This window comes from Balaenoptera physalus, assembly GCF_965194825.1.
Source record: "Balaenoptera physalus genome assembly, chromosome: 4".
Lineage (NCBI taxonomy): Eukaryota > Metazoa > Chordata > Mammalia > Artiodactyla > Balaenopteridae > Balaenoptera > Balaenoptera physalus.
Window position 1 is genome coordinate 56,695,281 of NC_138891.1, and position 19,875 is coordinate 56,715,155.

Consider the following 19,875-nt stretch of genomic DNA (forward strand, 5'->3'; position numbering starts at 1 on the left):
TGAAATACAGTGGTTTGGGTTCTGATGGCAGTTGTTACAACTGGTAACACCAGTACGGGAGAATAGACATGCTATATGTTATGAAGGCTAACTCAGAGCAAAAAAGTTTATTCTACAAAAGAACACTGGAGGAGTAACTGCAATAAAATGTAAACAAGAAATTGTAAACAAGAAATAGCATCCCTCTCCCTTTACTTGACTAGTAAATAGTCTATACAAACTACATAGATATCAAAGGTTTTATATATGTACACAGCCAACATAATATCAAAATATATTTTATTCTGGACCTCTTTCAGATCTGATTCAAATTACAGTTGTCAAAGCAATACAATGCAAAGGGAAACTGCAACAACAACAACAACAAAAAATGTGCCTAGAAAGGAGAAAAGGGTCATTGGGGACAAATCATTGTGATGTGGAACCAAAATACATCATAAGTGTAATTAACATGGTCCAGGACAGCATAGAACATATCTATATCAGTCTTCCTTACATAATAATCATGAAAACTGAACAATAAAGTTCTTTAACATGTACAAAAAACTGTCATGGGCTGGTTTACACTTGTACAACAGTTTTAAAGTTAACTGGATAACTAAAGAAATGATGCAGACATTTTAATCCAGTGCTATAAGTAGGCTCACAGAATTAGACCCAAAGGATTTGTAAAAATCAAAATTAGAACATTATAGCTACAATGTCAAAGTCAGGAAAGAAGAGAATTACTTCTGTATTTAGGGATTACAGAGCTACAAAATGCAGTCTGTCTGTTTTTGTTTGTAATGAGATGGAAAAGTACATTAGACTAGATACAACATGCAGAATGTTTTCTTGAACTTATCCAGAAACTCCAAAGAAAACATCATGAAACAGCTTACTAGAAAAAAAAATATGCCCTAGTTATTCACCCTGCTTCAACACTGTCAACGTAAAGGCAGAAATAAAGAATGCTATTAATACTTCAGAACTACTGATATAAGACATCAAATTTCTAAATCAGTGTATTAAAAAAGTGAACACTTTCTCTTTTCTTTTTTTGCTCTCTCTTCTACATTTAATTAGAATCACGTTTTAAAAAAAAAACTGATATTGAATGTGACACGTCAGAGCTATTACAGGAAGGAGCAATTCATAACTTCCCTAACTCCCCTTCCGTCCCTGCTGATTCAGAAGAAAACAAACAAACAAACAAACAAAAAACCAACCAGGGTCTCTTGTAGATTTGCTGCTATTCCCCAAAATGTTGGCATTTGCTGCCATGCCACAATGTTGGTCCACTGAAATAGGATTTCTGTGGAAACTGTCAACAGTAATTCACCAAATGCAAGTACCGTCCTTAGCATGTGAGAATAAATGCGGGTTCTACAGAAATGTACAATGTGCTTAAGAAAACGAAAACTGTTTGAAAAGAGTAAATAGCACTGCATTTGAGATTTATTTTTTCTACTTATCTAGTAAAACTTAACATTTTTGCTGACATAAGAATGGTCATTTGTGATTCCTTTAAACAGCAAAAATGCATACTCCTCTTCAGGCCTCTACTCAATAATAGTTTACATTACTCTTAACAAAATCATTCTACATAAACAGATAGCTCCTTAAAAATAGTACTCTCTCATTAAATCTAATTTGACAGAAATAAGTTTAAGGAAAAAAGGAGTGCTTTATAAGTTAAGTGAAAAAGTACAAATCTTTGGCCTTTCTCTTGACATTTTTATATGTCAAAAAGCAAAAAACCTTCACGTAATTCAATCTAATGATTACTTTTTGCACCATAATTTGTTTTTTACACCACAAAAGGAGGCACTTTCAGTATCTGTAAAAGGTGTTTAATCCTAAAACATACTTACCTAGAGAATAATTAACTAAAACAGAATTCAATACACTCTAAGACCCATTAGGAAATTAAAAGTTAACCACTTCTAAAAGTCACTTGAAAGTCAATGATGGTACCTGATCAATGACAGGAAATTGGGAATGGAACAAATATTAAGAACTTAGGGGATTTCCTACATGGAGAAGAAAAAAGATATTCCTTTACGATGTTTAAGAGTGACAGCTGCTCTTTCCTTATTCTATTTTAATCAATGAGTATTCTATTCATTCAAGTTTTCCTTTCTATTTTTCCTTATAAGTTTCTTACAGTAGCCTATACAACAATGATATATAATGAATACCACAGAAAATCTACTGGAATCAGTAGATCTTCAGATAAGTTCTTAGAGAGAAAAAAAAAAAAGGAAGGAAAAATAAGCAAGAACCTCAAAAATAGAACTTTACAGGCTGTGAAACTTGGTCTCTCATAATCATGTTACTGCTCAAATTAGAGGCAATCTTATTTACGTCTACCGGAGCAGCATCGTGGCACATCAGCAGGCAATGATGATGGTGAGAACAGCAGCAAAAAGAAATAACTGTATGCTCACAAAGAACCCAAGCCTACAAAATGGATACCCTTCTGATAGTTTATACTTAAAAGACCCAAGACTTCAGGATAATAAAGCTCTGTATTTATAATCTTTTATATGTCCTACTGTGGCTATTATGCTTAAGTAAAATAGCTAAAGATAAAAAAAAAACAAACAACAACAACAACAAAAAACCCCAAAAAACAGAGAAGATGACAACACCATAAACATGTAGCTGTCTATTTTGGCAGCTATACTGCAGAACTTCATGACTATCTTTTAATCAGCTGGGGGAAAAAAGTCAATAACTGTATGCAAATGAATAAATTGTCCATATCAAAATACAAAAAGTACTATCAATAATCACCTCTGACTTTCAGATTTAAATTCAGTGCAATTGACAAATGCATCACTAAAGGAAAATGCAGCTTAAACATACTCAAAACATTTGTGTCTATTCCTGGGAGCACATTTAAAAATTATTGCACAGATTTTTAAAATTTTATTTACTTTTTTAAAACAACAACAGAGGTCAACCACAGATGTGGACCTCCAGCAATAAAAGCAGGATTTCAAGTGCCAGATACTCAGCATATTAGGTTTCCTACATAAGTCACAGGGTAATAGTTCTAAATATCTATAATGTGATCGAAAACCCTAAAAACAGCTGGCACAAAACCATCATGAATGACTGCCTCTCTGGATGTAAATTTTAAAAAATATTATTACAGTATCATAGTCCCCACTAACAACAACTGGGGTACACATAACAATGTATTGTGAAATTAAGTGTATTTATTCTCTTTACCAATAGCAAATGCTATCCTACCTTAGTAAAACCAAGACTTGCTTCAATCAATGCTGTTTTGTAAAAATAGCAAAACAACAAATGCTGAAAATCAAAGCTGCATTACTTGGGTTAAATCAGTTTCTACTTAAAACATAGGTTAAAATTTTAGCAGTAAAAGCTTCAAAATAATTAGTGACAGAGATAGTGTTATAAATTTGCCAGGCTTGATAATAAATGATATTCCTTAATTAAAATCTTTGAGACATAAATTTGACAACTATTCTCTTCAAAATCGACACTTCTGGATTATTACATTAATCATGACAAACCCTGTTAATCACACATATAAACATAGCCCCATGCTATCATTTGTAGATTCTGTATATTTTAGCTTTTAGTTGCATGAGCACAGGAGGTTTCTGATCTGATACCTATACCTTTAAGAAAATATGTGATATTATAAACAGAGTAAAAGACATGATATAGTAGTGATTACTGAAAAAACAAAACATAGCAGCTTAAATCTATCTATTATTTGAAAAAATGTAGTCACAAGTACCACAAATGCAGAATTAGAGCAGCAGGGAGGTTAGTGCAATTATACCTTTTAAAAAAATTTTGAATCACTGCTATGTGAAAACACCTTGAAGCAAGTCTTTTGTTTTAAAGATTGTTTTTAAACTAAGGTAGCAAACATTTTGCCATGTAATGGCAGTGTTATATGTTGTTATCTTGCTTTGTAAAAAGAAAAATAACATGAGAGATTTTTAATACTGGAGTTTGGTTACATTACATATTTAAGCTTCTACACAGAATGATGGACACTTTGAGAAGCTAATCCTTATCCAGAAACATTTTAATCTCTTAAAAAACAAAGCAAAAGAAACAAATAAACAAACAACAAAAAAAACCCAAACCTACTTTGCTCCTTTTCACAATAGTGCACATTTTAACCATAATTTAGTTATGGCTACAAGACATCAGAAGATTTTTTTTTATGCATCTTCTCTATGGTATTAAAAAATTCTTTGTGCCCTTCTAGTCTTTAATTGGCAGAAATATGTCCCAAAAAAGAAACTATTGCATTTAAGCCACATCACCAAAAAACAAAACAAAAAAACCAAAGAGAAAAACAAAAAAACAAAAAAAACCTCACAACAAAAAAACAAAGCAAAAGCAAAAACAAAAAACAGAGCATAATACCCTTTTACTGATGTGTCTTACAGATTGACATGACCAAAGTCATATAGTTCCATTTAATTTCCAATTCCCCCTTCTACAACATGCACCAATCGAATATATGCTCTGGGAGCCATAAATGTACCAAACATCTATCTCTTCAAAAGAATGCATTAAAATATTTTTAAGAATTTTTTGTTTAAAAGGTGAAAAAAATATAAACAAGAAACTGATTCACTCCCTTACTTCATGCATCCATAAACTAAACCAAAAACAAAGTTTAAAAGCAAGAACAAACTACTGCTGCAAGTTTTTGTAAGTCCGTTTTCTCTGTACATACAAACTGCTAAACTACTGAAGGGAAAAAAGAATATAATCCATGGTGTCTGCTGATTCAAAGGGGAGAAACAAGGCTGTCATTAGTATCCAAAAACTCGTACATGTATGGGCTGCTTTTATAACGCTTATTTTTTTCTCTCTTCTGTTTTTCATATCCAAAACTTCTAAATGCTATTTTAGGGGCACAGCAGATTAGATTCCAGCACTTGGTGAACAGAATTCACAAGCTGTGACAAAATTCTGTCATCTTCAGGGTGCAATTTTGTTTATATACACTGTATGTATATATTTCTCTTAGATTTGGCTGTAGTGGACTGGCCATGGTTCAAGTGGGACTATAGCAGTACTTGGGTCGGGGACAGTCATTTTGGCTATATACACATTCATAGTCGGTCCATGGCTTCCAACTAGTAGCGCTATTTCCGAAGGTCTAATACACAAACCTGTAAGAAATTAAAATAATCAACCAGTGTGTAAAGAATTTCATTGTACATTTTTATACAGTTTGGAATCTATTTCTTAGTTCCAAGTTCATGAAACTGGTAAAACAAAAGTAATCATAGCAATGGGCACCAACAGAAACCAGATAAATTGTCTGAAAGTAGATGGAGTTAACAACCATGGGTTAATACTACAGAGGAAGAACCATGGCTAACATGCTGAAGATTTACTCTGTTAATTAAAAAGTAGAAAAAATATACTCAAAATAGACCATTTTCTATCTCTTGGATCTTAATGAAAGATACTACACATTACATTAAGCTATTGCTTCAGTAAACAGCTAATAGCTATCCCCTTTCCATCTTCCCTTTGCTTTCAGAACTTTAGAAGCTGTAACTAGTATTTCTGTGAATACATGGCCAACCTCATCCTGAAAGTCTCTTGGTATCACACATTCCTCAATGCAGACCCAACTGCCTCTATTTCCCCTTCCCTGGGCCACCAACACTCTTCTGCAAGGAAGAGAAGGCAAAAATAGGCATTAAAAATTCAAGTCTCTCTCACAGTGCTACACTTAATTTCAGTGATGAAGTTGTACACTAAAAATAACTGTCCACTTCTTGATTATGAAGGCACTCTTCTGGCAAAGATAGCCTAAATTCTGTTCACATTATTTGAATGAAATGAACATGAAAAGTATAGAGCCTTCAGTAAAAAAGGTCAATACCCATATCATAAAATTTATTTTTTAAAAAGAACACTTTTGTAGTCACTACCACAACAAGCCACATTTATTCACTATGCTTTCTCTCTTTCTTACACACACACACACACACACACACACACACACACACACCCCCTTTGGAAACACTTCATTATATACTTACTGAACCATCTGATGCACTGGCTCCAACCTTGTCTCCTGCTGCATTCCAACAAACTTCAAAAATTCCACCTGTTCCCCTATAGCTGTGAACTAGAGCACCTGTCTAAAATAATGAGAAGCGGAATCTTAAAAATAATATATTATTATATATGTCCAAATACTGAGGTAAAAATATTATATGGCTTTATTTCTAGCAATCCAATGTAGGATTTAGCTTCAACTTCAAAATAAGCAAGTTCTGAAATACCAGAAATATAAAATGATGATCCTTTCACAAACAGACAGCACTAGTCTGCTCTCAACAGATCATACACATACACACACACACACACACACACACACACACACACACGGCTTCTCCAGTATTGATAACCATTCTTAGCTAAGGTATCTTTGGTCTCTTTGACCCCAGAAGTGCCCCTAAGCTAGGAGAATTATAAAAGAAGCTAAAAGAGCATATGTACATTATTATTGAAAGATGTTTTTAAGTTAAAAGAAAACAAAGTACAACCAGGAACACTACCAATTTCATCATCAATTTAGCCGACTCATAAATATAACTCAATTATTTTATTCCTTCCGCAATGGAAACCAAAATCATTCAGCTGCCATTCAATAACTGAAACTTAGTACAAAAATGTATTCTCTTAGGAAACCAGTTATTAAACAGGGCAAAGGTCAGAGGTTCTGCTGTGAGAAATGAAAAATAATGAAAAATATGCTTCCAGTGTTCTGTCCTGACAAACCAGAAAAGTATCTCTCAGCTTCATGGTGAACTAAAAAACTCAAACTGGAAGTAGCAGAACTACCTAAACACAACATGGCACCAAGACATAAGCTTCTGAGACAGCTAGCCCTAAGCTAATCACTAAGCTAGAAGATCACAATGGGAAGTCTCAACTGTTGTTTCCCTCCTACCTAAAATTTCTCACAATTTCAAAGATTAATGAAAAAGCACAGAGTACAGGAGGCCTTAAGTATCTACAGTTAATTAGAAGAGAATGGAGTGGCGCCAACGAGATCTAAGATAGGCTGTTGTATAGAGTGTAAAATCTACAGGATTGTCAACTTTGGGGTTAAAAACCGACACTGTCTTTCAACAGTACTTACCAATTTCTAAGCTTGAATCAGGCTATAATTGAACCGAAACAGCATGGTCAACAAGCCAGAGCTAATCACGTTAACAAAAGCCAAAGGACCCTCAGCATCTACTCAAACCTGTGTTCTGACCAGACTGTAACAATTTAACTGTCAAATGCTTAGGTAACATATCATCCAAGTAATGAAAGAAAAAACTAGATGTACATATTGACAAAAAGACAATTACTTTCTCCTGCACTGAAAACTCATAAGATGCATTTTGCTATTTTCAAACTTAAAAGAAAAAAAGTAAAATGACATTTTGATACACAATAGTGATACAACAAAACAGTATGGTTACTCAAATGCCCTTAGAAGTCTAGCAGTATCTTCCCTTAGAACTCTACAGTTCTATACCCAAATTTTATTTTAAATTAATTTACTCAAAATGGAGTAAATGAGTGATGGAAAATGTATACAACCAGCAGATTATCTATAAAGCCTCTGCTATTCAATCAAAACAGAAAGATTGGGAATTCCCTGATGGCCCAGTGGTTAGGACTCCATGCTTCCACTGCAGGGGGCACGGGTTCAATCCCTGGTTGGGGAACTAAGATCCTGCAAGCCGGGAAGTAATTAGAAGTAATGAGAGCTCAGCAGGTTTGATGGAGTCAACATCAACATGCCAAAATTCATAATGTTCCAAACATGAGCAACCACCAGTAAGTAAAAGGAATATTATTTTTTAAAACATGCTATACACGGTAACAATAAAATCCATAAGGCATCTCAGAATACATTTTGTAAAAAAGAAGATCTTTATGAAGAAATTATAAAACTCTACTGAAGGAAAAAAAAAAAGACTTAATGAGGGGGAATAACAAAGTTACAGTCATTAAAATTAAACTAACAATGCAGGTACATACAAATGTATCAATCACTGGAATACAAGAGACTCTATGAACAAACCATACGAGAACACAGTATATGAAAGAAGTGACATTCTGAAACAGTGAAGGGACAGTAAATAGTGCCAAGAAAACTGGCGATCCATAAAGAAAGACAGAATTAGAACTATACCTCACACCATATATAAAAACCAATTCTAAGGGAGTATAATATAAATGAAAAAATAAAACAGTGGGAGTATAAAATGAAAGAATCATAATGCTTTTATTTACAAAAAACCTCAAGAAGAATGAAAGAGAAACCGATAAAAATAGTTATCTGTAGAGGATCAAGAAAAAAATGGGAGCAAAACTTCTCAGTGTATACCTTTTCATAATGGGGGGAGGGTGTTGGAGACCATTTGAATGTATAACTTAATCAAAAATAATATGGGAAAATGATGATTTATGCAAAATAGGCTGACCAACTATGGTGGTCAGCAACACAAAGAGAAACAACCCACAATAACTTATTGTGCTTATAATACAAGCAGCAAAGATCTGATTTTTGAACAGGGGGTGGGGCAGGGAGAGCCATGTGACTGATATTAAAGAAAAAATACTTGGCATGTAAAAACTAAAACACTGAAAAGATTAAAATAATGAAAGCAACAAAACTGTTTTCTCCATTTTTAAGAAAGGATCTCTGTAGCATTGTCCCTAAAAAGGTGGTACATAGTTTTAAGTTCGTTTCTGATAAATTATGTGTTCAATCATAAAACCTTGTCCTTTAACACATTTTTTTAACTGCTCATATATACCTTCTCCAAAGACAATTCTTTAAGAAAATAAAGAAATGGTATCATTTATCTAAATAAATGCATCTTAAACTCTCACATTTCATGTCTGCAAAACTGTTGGAAAAAATAAAACAGAGACTCTAAATTTTGGTCCATATTATGAAAATCTCACTTCAGCTGGTTTCGATCTTTACTTAGCTGTAAATTCCCCCAAAAAAGTGCTCATATAAAAACGAAGAACTGAATTAATGACACAAAATGACAACCAAAACTAAAAAAAATTTTGTTTAGACAAATGCTTCTTACTAATGTAAGAATACTTGACTGTTTAACTTGGACATACCTGTGTGTTCCAGATGTGCACACATTTGTCAAAAGAACCACTCGCCAGATACCTGCCATCAGGACTGAAAGCTACACTGTACACAGGCTCTTGGTGTTTTGTCAGAGTATGGATGCAAATTCCTCGGTCTACATCCCATAATCTAACAGTAGAATCAAAGGATGCACTGACAAGGGAGAAAAAAAAAAGATTTTATAAGTAATGAAATACTCTCAGCCCCACCCCCAATCTACAATATTCAGCCATTCCTAACAGCTAGCCACGGATTCCTCATGAGAAGCAGACTGTGCTGTTAGGAAGAAAGTGTTCCGGAAACAAAGCTAATCGGAGAAATGGCAGCTTCATTAAGGGCATCTCCAAGTCTGTAAACTGGAAAACATAAATGAGCTAATTCACTGTATTCCTTTACTCTTTAAATAACTCCTTTATACTGACCCACAGTTTTGAAATGCTACATTAAATATGTTTTTGACTTATTTTTTTTAAATGCTGAAAACACTTTATTGCATTATGCCTCAATTACTTGGGTTTTAATCAATATTCGATATTATCAGTAAATTATTTGATATCTCCAGATACAAACATCCATTATGACCAAAAATAATAATAAAACTCTGTGTCTAAAGGTTCCCATTAAAAAAAAATATTCCTTGTAGGATACATTCCCATTTCATGGAATTTTTCCTAATTTTCTGTCATATTTGTAAGAGGTTTTCTTTGTAAAAGACTCATAAAGGAAAAGCAAAACAGAAATGTTACCTTGCTAACATGAGGTTGGCATTTGGATTATTTGTCCCTGGCCCTGTTGGACTCCACTTGATAGTATAAATTTCTTTATTATGTGCTTGCAAATCATGGACACAGTTGTCTTGTTTCATACTCCATATCTAAGCAAAAAGGAAAAATGTATGTAATTATTTTTCCATACAAAGGGTACTTTTATAATATTATCTTGCCAGTCCAAAATATAGCAGTGTAACCAGAACAATAATTATAGAGATCAAGAGAATATATACAAATAAAGTGTAGAATATATTTAATATTTATCTTTTAAAAATGACAAATTAGCTTCAAGTCCTTTCTAAATATTCACTATTGTGAGGCTTCAGGATTCAATTAACTGTAGTTCTAAGATTACTTTTGATAGCTTCAGATGGTACAAACTTCAACATTCAGTAAGTTCCTCAGTTAATGATCCTACAATGTTTAAGGCATTAGTTTTTATGCTGTCCTTTGAAATAAAAGATCTACATTATAAATTCCTCTTAGAATTTAGAATCAGGAACTATTTTGCAATCAGGAAGAGAAAATAGATAAGCAACATACAGATAAATATAATATGATTCATGTTGACACCAAAGCATAGGCAATGAAAGAAAAAAAAAAAAAAAAAAAGCAAGTGGTACTACATACAATTAAAAAGTTTCTGCACAGCAAATGAAACAATCAATAAAGTAAAAAGGCAAACTACGGAATGGGAGAAAATACTGCAAACCATATATCCAATAAGGAGTTAATTTCCAAAATATGTAAGGAAATCCTACAACTCAACAGCAAAAAACCCAATAACCCAATTTAAAAATGGACAGAGGACTTGAATAGACATTTCTCCAAAGAAGATACACAAATGGCCAATAGGTGGTGTATGAAGAGATGCCCAATGTCACTGATCATCAGGGAAATGAAAATCAAAACTATGAGATACCACTTCACAACTGTTAGGATGGCTATTAAAATTTTAAAAAATGTTGTCAAGGTTGTGGAGAAATTGGAAACCTTGTAAACTGTTGATAAATGAATGCAAAATGGTGTAGCCACTATGAAAAATAGTATGGAGGTGCTCCCCCAAATTTTAACAACTACCACTATATATGATCCAGCAATTCCACTTCTGGGTATTTATCAAAAAAAAAATCGAAATCAGGATCTTGAAGAGGCATCTGTATGCCCTTGTTCACTGCAGCATTACTCATAAAAGCCAAGATACGGAAACATCCTAAGTGCCCATCAATGGATGAATGGATGAAGAAAATGCATATATATACAATGGAGTATTATTCAGCCTTAACATATGGGGAAATCCTGCAATACGTGACAACATGGATAAATTTTAAGGACGAATGTTGCATGATTCCATTTACATGATGTATCTAAGAGTCAAACTCATAAAAGCAAAGAAAAGAATAGTGGGGATAAACAGCAAGGTCCTATAGTATAGCACAGGAAACTGTATTCAGTATCCTATAATAAACCATAAAGGACAGAAACTAACACACCATTCATTGTAAAGCAATTATACTCCAATAAAGATGTTAAAAAAATAAAAAATAAATTATTGGTGTAAAAAAGAAAAAACATAACGGAAAAGAAAAAAAAAAAAGAATGGTGGTTGCCAGAGGTGGTGGGGTCGCAGGGAGGGGCTGCTAATCAACAAGCATAAAATCTCAGCTCTAGAGATCTGCCTCACTGCCTTGTGCTTACGGACAATAACACTGTTTTGTACACTTAAAAACTTGTTAAGAGTAGATGTCATGTCAAGTATTCTTCCCATATAAAATTCAGAAATTGTAAATGATTCACCACATACAAGAAACTGTGAAAAGTAACAAAGCAGTAAAGTTAAAATGGTGAGTAGAGAATACGCCTTTCTAGAGTTGAAAACATGCCTATGTATACAGGTTAAAAAATAATTCATATTATTTTTGAGCAAAAATTAAGAGAAATCTACACCAACAGTATTTCTAACAAAATCATTCAGTAAAGACATGGGGGGAAACCTTGCCAAATACAAACACACATACACCAAACCCAAGTACTGACAGAAACAAAAATTAGCTGTGCTTCACACTTCTGCAATGAAACTAATGAGATAATGAAGCAATAACATCATGTTTTTGTATCCTAGGTATATATAACTCCATGTAAATAAATCCAAAAGGTATGTTTCCAAAATGTATTGATATCTCATGTGAGCTTTCGATAGCACTGATAACACTGACCGCTCTCATCCATCACCCCCCTTGAAATACTCTTCTCTCTCCACACCATTTCCACTGAGGTCATTCCAATTTCCTTTTGGAGTCTCATTCCTCTTGCGCTGCTAAATGCTAGAGTTTCTTAAGACTTTTTTAAGCTTTCCTCTTCTTTTACTCTGTACATTTCCACCTACACAGTTTTGTCCATGCCCATGGCTTTGAATGACTACCCACCTATTGAGAATTCCCAAATTTTTTATGTCAGGCTTAGAATTGTTCTCTGAGCATCAGACCGACCTGGCACCTCCACTTGCATGACTCAAAGGCACTGTCCAAGCTGGACATAATCTTCTCACTCATCTGCTGTTCCTTGTTCTCAAAATATGGCTTCACTAGACATTATCCATCCTTCTAGCTTCTGCTTTAAAATTCTATGACCTTTTATTATTCTTAGAACTAAAAAAAGCTCTCTAACACTTTCTAATTTAAACTTCTCTCTCTAGCTGCAACTCAGTCCCTGACAGTAGGCTCTGTATAGCCACCGGCCTTCTTTCATTTCCTCGTATGTGCCATACTCTGTTCCAGAAGAAGTTTTTCATTTTATAAGCATAATGCATGTGCACGCAAAGTAATCTCACAAACAGGAGCGTGAAGAAAAGCATTTTTACCAGCAACGTTTACAAAGGAGTCCAGGCTTGAAAAAACTATCTAACTAAAAACAGCAGGTATTTAAGGAAAAAAACCACCAGGTTACCAAGGTTACATTTAGTCTGTTCATGGGAAGAGGAAAAGCAGTTTTCCTTCATGATTATCCTATCTATAAGGGTCATCACGTCTGCAGTCACTGGCACTGTAAAGTCAAAGATAAATTATTTTCATACAGTTAACATGGTGAAGCATAGGGTGCAAGCTTCATTAATTTTGAAGATTAGCATTATGTTGTTCTTTGTCTCAAAATGCCTTTCTTCTTTAATTTTGGTATGTCATATGCGTAGGTGCTAGGTGTTAGTTTTTGCTTTTAGTTATGCAACAAGAAAAACATAAATTCATATTGAGATGTGAATACTGACATGCCAACTATACTCACTCACCAATTAAGCTATATATCTACCATATATCAGTTTCCCAGAAAGGGTGATGTATACTCACACCACAACAAAATCCAATTAACACAATTCTCAGAATTTCAGTCAAATCCATGAATCCTACAAAGATCTTTGCTATCTGTGAGTCAGATCCTTACATGTGCAAATAACCTTTAATTGTACCAATATATGACTCCCTAATAGTGAAGACAATTTATAATAGTACAAACCTCAGTATCATAATTCCCAACTATAAGAGAGACATTCTAAACAATCTTAAAACAGCCAGAGCAGCCACACTGTGTAACTCCTCAACCCCATTTCTCCCCACTATCTGAATTACCTTTAAAGTCATGTCATCAGAACAGGATGCCAGGAGATTGCCAGTTGGGTCCCATTTGATAGCATTTACTTCATTCTAAAAATAACAGTGAACATTCACATTTTCATTTCATAGACTTGGTTGTTCTTTGGGTATTAAACATGCACACTTCAAAACCACTCTGAAACATTACTTATTCATCATAATCACTTTAAAGGAGGGAAAAAAAGGTTTCTCACCGTGTGTCCCTGGAATGTTTTAATAGGTCTGTCTTGTCCTAACTTACAGACATGAATGCACATATCTGTACTACAAGAAGCAAAGGTGTTGTTGCTCTGCCAATCAACATCCAATGCTGGCGCTGAAAAGAAAAACAGGCAAGGTTTGCATTCATTCCACATGTACTGAAATCTAGGAGCTTTAGTTTTAAACCACGGTTAGACATTAAGTATGCTAACAGGAACTTAAAATATTTTACTTTATACTTTTTATGGTATTAATAGAATTTTTAAAATTACGGTACTTAAATATTACAAATATTAATACATTTCAGTTTGGTTGTCTCCATGTGAGACACAGCCTAATAGAAAGTACACTGGCCTGGTCACCAGGAGATGAGGGTTCCTGAGAGCTTGCCCTGTAAATTACTAGCACTGGATTCTTGGTTCCTCATTTGCAAAATGATAAAATTAAATGTGATGCTACACTTCCTTTTGTTTCTGAAATTCTGTGAGTGTTCAATGGATAAGAAGCCTTGTTTTACTACTCCCTAACTAGTGGGCCCTAAGCAAGTCACCTCTCATGCTATTTTGCTCTTCTAAAAAAAAAATGGGGGGACTTCCCTGGTGGCGCAGTGGTTAAGAATCTGCCTGCCAATGCAGGGGACAGGGGTTCGATCCCGTCTGGGAAGATCCCACATGCCGTGGAGCAACTAAGCCCATGAGCCACAACTACTGAGCCTGTGCACCTAGAGCCTGTGTTCCGCAACAAGAGAAGCCACCGCAATGAGAAGCCTGTGCACCATATCAAAGAGTAGCCCCCGCTCGCCACAACTAGAAAAAAAAAAGCCCGCATGCAGCAACCAAGACCCAACACAGCCATAAATAATAAATAAATAAATATATTTATAAAAATCAAAAAAATTAAAAATAATTTAAAAATGGGGATAAAACCTTTAAGCTTAGTATCCAAGGATATTGTGAAAATCAAGTTGGATTATATGTATGGAAAATACTTTGTAAATTACAAGTTAGACAAACGTTACACTGAATAAGTATCATTTCCACTGTCTACTCAACTGATAAATGGAATATTGCATGATTTGCAAATACATTTTTCTTCTAAGTGATTCTTGTCAAATACCTCTTAAAATCTACATCATTGAATTTAAAACCTCAGACGCCCAAAAGCTGGCTGGCATTTAATACTTATTTTAGCTCTGATATGATTAAAGATTCTTTCCTTTCATTTTCCCCTGGTGCAAAGTGCAAAGCCTCTCTATAATTAGCAATGCAGATTAAGGTAATGTAGCAAGTAACTGGGTTAAGCAATAGGAGCGTATCAAAAACACTGGATTTAGAGTAGGCAGTAGGTAGTTGGGGGGAAAGGTGAGATTCAAAAACCAAGCACCCTTGGCTCAAGATAAGGAAAACCCTGAGGTGCAACAAACACTCCAGAGCCCTGCCTGGATCAGGTTGAGCCTGGACCTTCTTCACCAGCAACTGCTCCCTTTCTCGGCTCCTTCTCTCTTTCCTATCCTACTTCTGGGAGAATCCCAACTAAATCAGTCAGTGAACAAAAACACAGGCCCACTGTGATCAGCACTATGTTTGATTTGCTGCTGTTTGTGTGCATCACAACTTCTTAGAGCAACGTAGACGACCATCCTATTCATCTGTCAGCTTATCTTCAGTCCATTCCTCACCACGCTTTGCCCTGCTATGCTCTACACGCAGGGGGCTGACTCTTGCAAATTACATATCCCAGGCCTCTGTGCCTGCAGGTTTCCACATGGGCTCATTCAGTGGAAGATACTGTCGAGAGTCCAAGGTCAGGAGAAAGAAGGCAGACAGGCAATTTCTGTGGTCCTCTCTCTTTCAGACTGGGTCTTTGGCAGTGACTATGATTGCTCCACAGTACCTATTCTTGGCAGGCAGCCTCTCCTTTGAGGTTCCCATCCCCACTGGGTAGTTGGATCCTATCTTCTCCTCTACAGTCTTAGGTTTACTGCAGTTGTTAAACTCAGTTACTTCATCCTTCTCTATCTTTCACTCTTCCAGTACTTCCGCAACTGTTTCCTTGTATTATGCTCCCTTTCTTGGATTACTTGGTTTAGATTTTGTTTTTGTGCCTTGGAATTGGATTCAGTGACAACACCTTCACTTTCACAGTAAATATTACTTAACACATTACTGACCAGGGGGATTTTTGTAGAAACTAACGCCTGTGGCTGTAATACATCTCTGGTCAAAAATGCATTAAGATATAATTAAAAAAAAACTATTTTAACAAAATGTTCCTTTGGTAAATACTTTGTTATAGTGTTAAGAAGTTGGGGGGGAAAGGCCTGAAAATCTAACTAATTTAAAGGACAATTAAAAGTATAACAAAATGCTATGAAGAGAGCCAAGTATCTGTCATGCTCCACCAGGGTGTTAATTTGGTAGAGAGTCATCTGCAAAATGTTAAATAGGAGGCTGAGAAAATTTGAAACAGCATTCAAACAAATACACCAATAGGTTCAGAACAAAACAAAAACAAACTGTATAACCAGGTAAAGATAAGTGGAGGAAGCTGGGGAATGGTGCCATATGAGTTATATGATTAATACTTCTGTGATATGCCTGGCTCATAAGATGCAATGATAACAGATTGGTATAATCTAAGAACCCATACCTCCTTACTTTATATTTATTCCTAAAATTTAAAAATGAGGTTATCACCTCACACCGGTTAGAATGGGCATCATCAAAAAATCTACAAACAACAAATGCTGGAGAGGGTGTGGAGAAAAGAGAGCCTTCTTGCACTGTTGGTGGGAATGTAAACTGATACAGCCACTATGGAAAACAGTATGGAGGTTCCTTAAAAAACGAAAAATAGAATTACCATATGACCCAGTAATCCCACTACTGGGCATATACCCAGAGAACACCATAATTCAAAAAGACACATACACCCCAATGTTCACTGCAGCACTATTTACAATAGCCAGGACATGGAAGCAACCTAAATGCCCATCGACAGACAAATGGATAAAGAAGATGTGGTAAATATATACAATGGAATATTACTCAGCCATAAAAAGGAATGAAATCGGGTCATTTGTAGATACGTGGATGGACCTAGATACTGTCATACAGAGTGAAGTAAGGCAGAAACAGAAAAACAAATATCATATTTAATGCATATATGTGGAATCTAGAAAAATGGTACAAATGAACTGGTTTGCAAGGCAGAAATAGAGACGCAGATGTAGAGACCAAACATATGGATACCAAGGGGGGAAAGCGCAGGGGGGTGGGGGTGTGGGGGGGGTGGTGTGATGAATTGGGAGATTGGGATTGACATGTATACACTACTATGTATAAAATAAATAATAAGAACCTGCTGTATAAAAAAATAAAATAAAATTCAAAAAATAAATAAAAATGAGTCTAGGTAACACAAGTTCTTTAGGATAAAAACACATCTTTAACATAAAATGTATTTTTATGTAGGTAATATGTGAGAGGTGTGTTTACTATTACTAGTCTCATTTTACACATGATGAAAGAGGCTAAGAAAAGTTAATTTGCCTAGGGTTACACAATCTTTTAAATTCCTGGAGCTGGAATTCCCTGGCGGTTCAGTGGTTAGGACTCCGTGCTTCCACTGCAAGGGGCACGGTTCAATCCCTGACTGGGGAACAAGGATCCCACAAGCCGTGCAGTGCAGACAAAAAAAAAAAAAAAAAAAAAAAAAAAAATTCCTGGAGGTAAGATTCAATTTCTGCGTCCTCCAATTCTGATTTATTTTTTGGTTAACCCATGCATCCTTCACAATTTAGAAAGGTAACAAACCTATGAGGGAAGGGAAAAAAAGGCATTTAATATTCATTAGCTTTTTTTTTTTTTTTAAAAAGCTTCATTGAGATATAATTCATATACCATAAATTTCATCCATTTAAAGTGTGCAATTCAATGGTTTTTAGTATATTACATTAATAATTTTAAAATATTGTGGTCATACATAACATAAAATTTGTCATTTAATTAACTGTACAATTCAGTTGTATCAATTACATTCACAATGTTGTACAGTCATCACCACTATTTTCAAAAGTTCTTCATCACCCCAAACAGAAACTCTGTAACCATTAAGCAGTAACTCTCCATTTCCCCCTCCTCCCAGCCTCTGTAACCTTGAATCTTTACGTTCGTCTCTATGAATTTGCCTATTCTAGACATTTCATACTCTTGAAATATCTAGAATCATACTCCACAATGATTCTAGATTCTACTCATGTAGAATCATACTCTTTGTCCTTTTATGTCTGGTTTATTTCACTTAGCATAACATGTACAAATTCTCTGGTATTGTAGCATGTATCAGAACTTCATTCCTTTTTATGGCTGAATAATAATCCATTGTATATAGAGACCCATTCTGTTTTTCCACTCATCTGCTAATGGACAGTGGGTTGTTCCTACCCTTTGGCTACTGTGAAAAATGCTGCTATGAACATTGACGGACATGAATTCGTTCAAGTCCCTGCCTTCAATTCAATTACCTAGGAGCAGAATTGCTGGGTCATATGGTAACTCTATTTAGCTTTCTGAGGAACTGTCATACTGTTTTCCACAACGACTGTACTATTTTACATACCTACTAGCAAAGTACAAGGATTCTAATTTCTCCGCATCATCGTGAACACTGTTATGTTTTATGGCCATCCTAATGAATATGAAGTGGTTAACTCATCTATAATCATGATTTATGCTTTATGTAAGAGTGTATATGGACAAAAATACAGTACAGGAATTAAAATATGGTAATTTAAAAAGCATGGTAGACTTTCATTCCTGATCAAGATGGAGTAACAGGGACCAAATTTACCTCCTGCCCAAAACAACCAAAAAAATTACAAAATATATGAAATAATAGCTCAGAACTCTGAGCACCAGGCAATAAAGGACCGCAGTTCCAGAGAGAAGGGAAATCAACCAACAATGTGCCTCTGTAACTGCTCAAACATATGATCTGGAAAAATGTCCAGATCTTGGCACAGGGAAGAGGAATCTCCCTAGGAAGAGATTAATGAAATTCCTGAGCGGAAGAGATAAAGCTCAAAACCTGGAGAACTGAAGGCAGCTAGAATTCACAGTACTAGAAAGGACAGAGCTATGCAGACAGAGAGAGAATTCTGAAGACCTGCAGTGGGCCCTATTCACACAATTAGCTGAGTACTAATCAGCACAAGTATCTGACGATACTAGCTGAGACCTGGGAAAGAACCACTCAAAAGAATTAGAAGAAACAATGCCTGATACTCAAGACTGGGAAAACCTTCTGATTCATGGAATACTGGTTAGAGTACATCTAGGTTCTTGTCTCAGTACCAGGAAATAAATAGCCCTATGCCGAGCACTGTTTCACTGCCGTTTAACAAATCTTACAAGCATGACCCAAAAGGATCAAACCATTTCCAAGTAATCTAACTATGTCCCAGAATAAATTCACAAATACTTATAAGAATACAGAAATATCCAGCAACCAACGACATAAAATTCAAAATGCCTCACTTCCAATCAAAAGTAACAAGGCATGCAAAGATGCAGGAAAATATGACCAAAACGAAGAGAAAAATCAAATCATAAAAACTGACCTAGACATTAAAGCACTTGCAACTATATATGATTTGTTCAAATACTTAAGTAGCAACATGGAAGATGTAAAAAAAGACCTAAATGAAACTTCTAGAGATTAAAACTGAAACATGTGAGATAAAAAACGTACTGGATGGAATAAACTGTAGATTAGATGTTGCAGAAGAAAAGATGTGTGAACTTGAAAACAGCAGAGATTATGCAAAAAAAAAAAAGACTGGATAAAAAAATGAACAGCACATCAGTGTATTACGGGACATCAAGCAGACTAATAAACATAATCAGAATTTCAAGTTAAAAAAAAATGTGGGGAGGAGGTAGAATATTTTTTAAAGAATAATGGTCAAAAATTTTTCAAATTTAAAGAAAACTATGAATGAAGAAATCCAAGAAGCTCCAAGGACAAAAAACATAAAGAAAACTAAACCAAGGCACAACATATGCAAATTGCACAAAATCAGTTATGAGGA

The 19,875-nt window shown here is 34.9% G+C and overlaps 1 protein-coding gene across 6 annotated transcripts in view; it reads right to left on the minus strand.

The window, feature by feature from the left end:
* Positions 1-262: 262 nt before the first annotated feature.
* The window catches only part of TBL1XR1 (TBL1X/Y related 1), a 179,187-nt gene continuing 159,574 nt past the window's right edge, over positions 263-19,875 (minus strand). For all 6 annotated transcript variants that reach the window (XM_082458982.1, XM_082458983.1, XM_082458985.1 and 3 more), the window contains 6 exons: positions 13,778-13,899; positions 13,560-13,634; positions 9,916-10,043; positions 9,157-9,322; positions 6,048-6,149; positions 263-5,162 (listed from right to left, as the gene is read on the minus strand). In XM_082458982.1, coding sequence (XP_082315108.1) covers positions 5,136-5,162; positions 6,048-6,149; positions 9,157-9,322; positions 9,916-10,043; positions 13,560-13,634; positions 13,778-13,899 — 620 coding nt within the window. In that variant the 3' untranslated portion in view covers positions 263-5,135. The remainder of the gene's footprint in view (positions 5,163-6,047; positions 6,150-9,156; positions 9,323-9,915; positions 10,044-13,559; positions 13,635-13,777; positions 13,900-19,875) is intronic.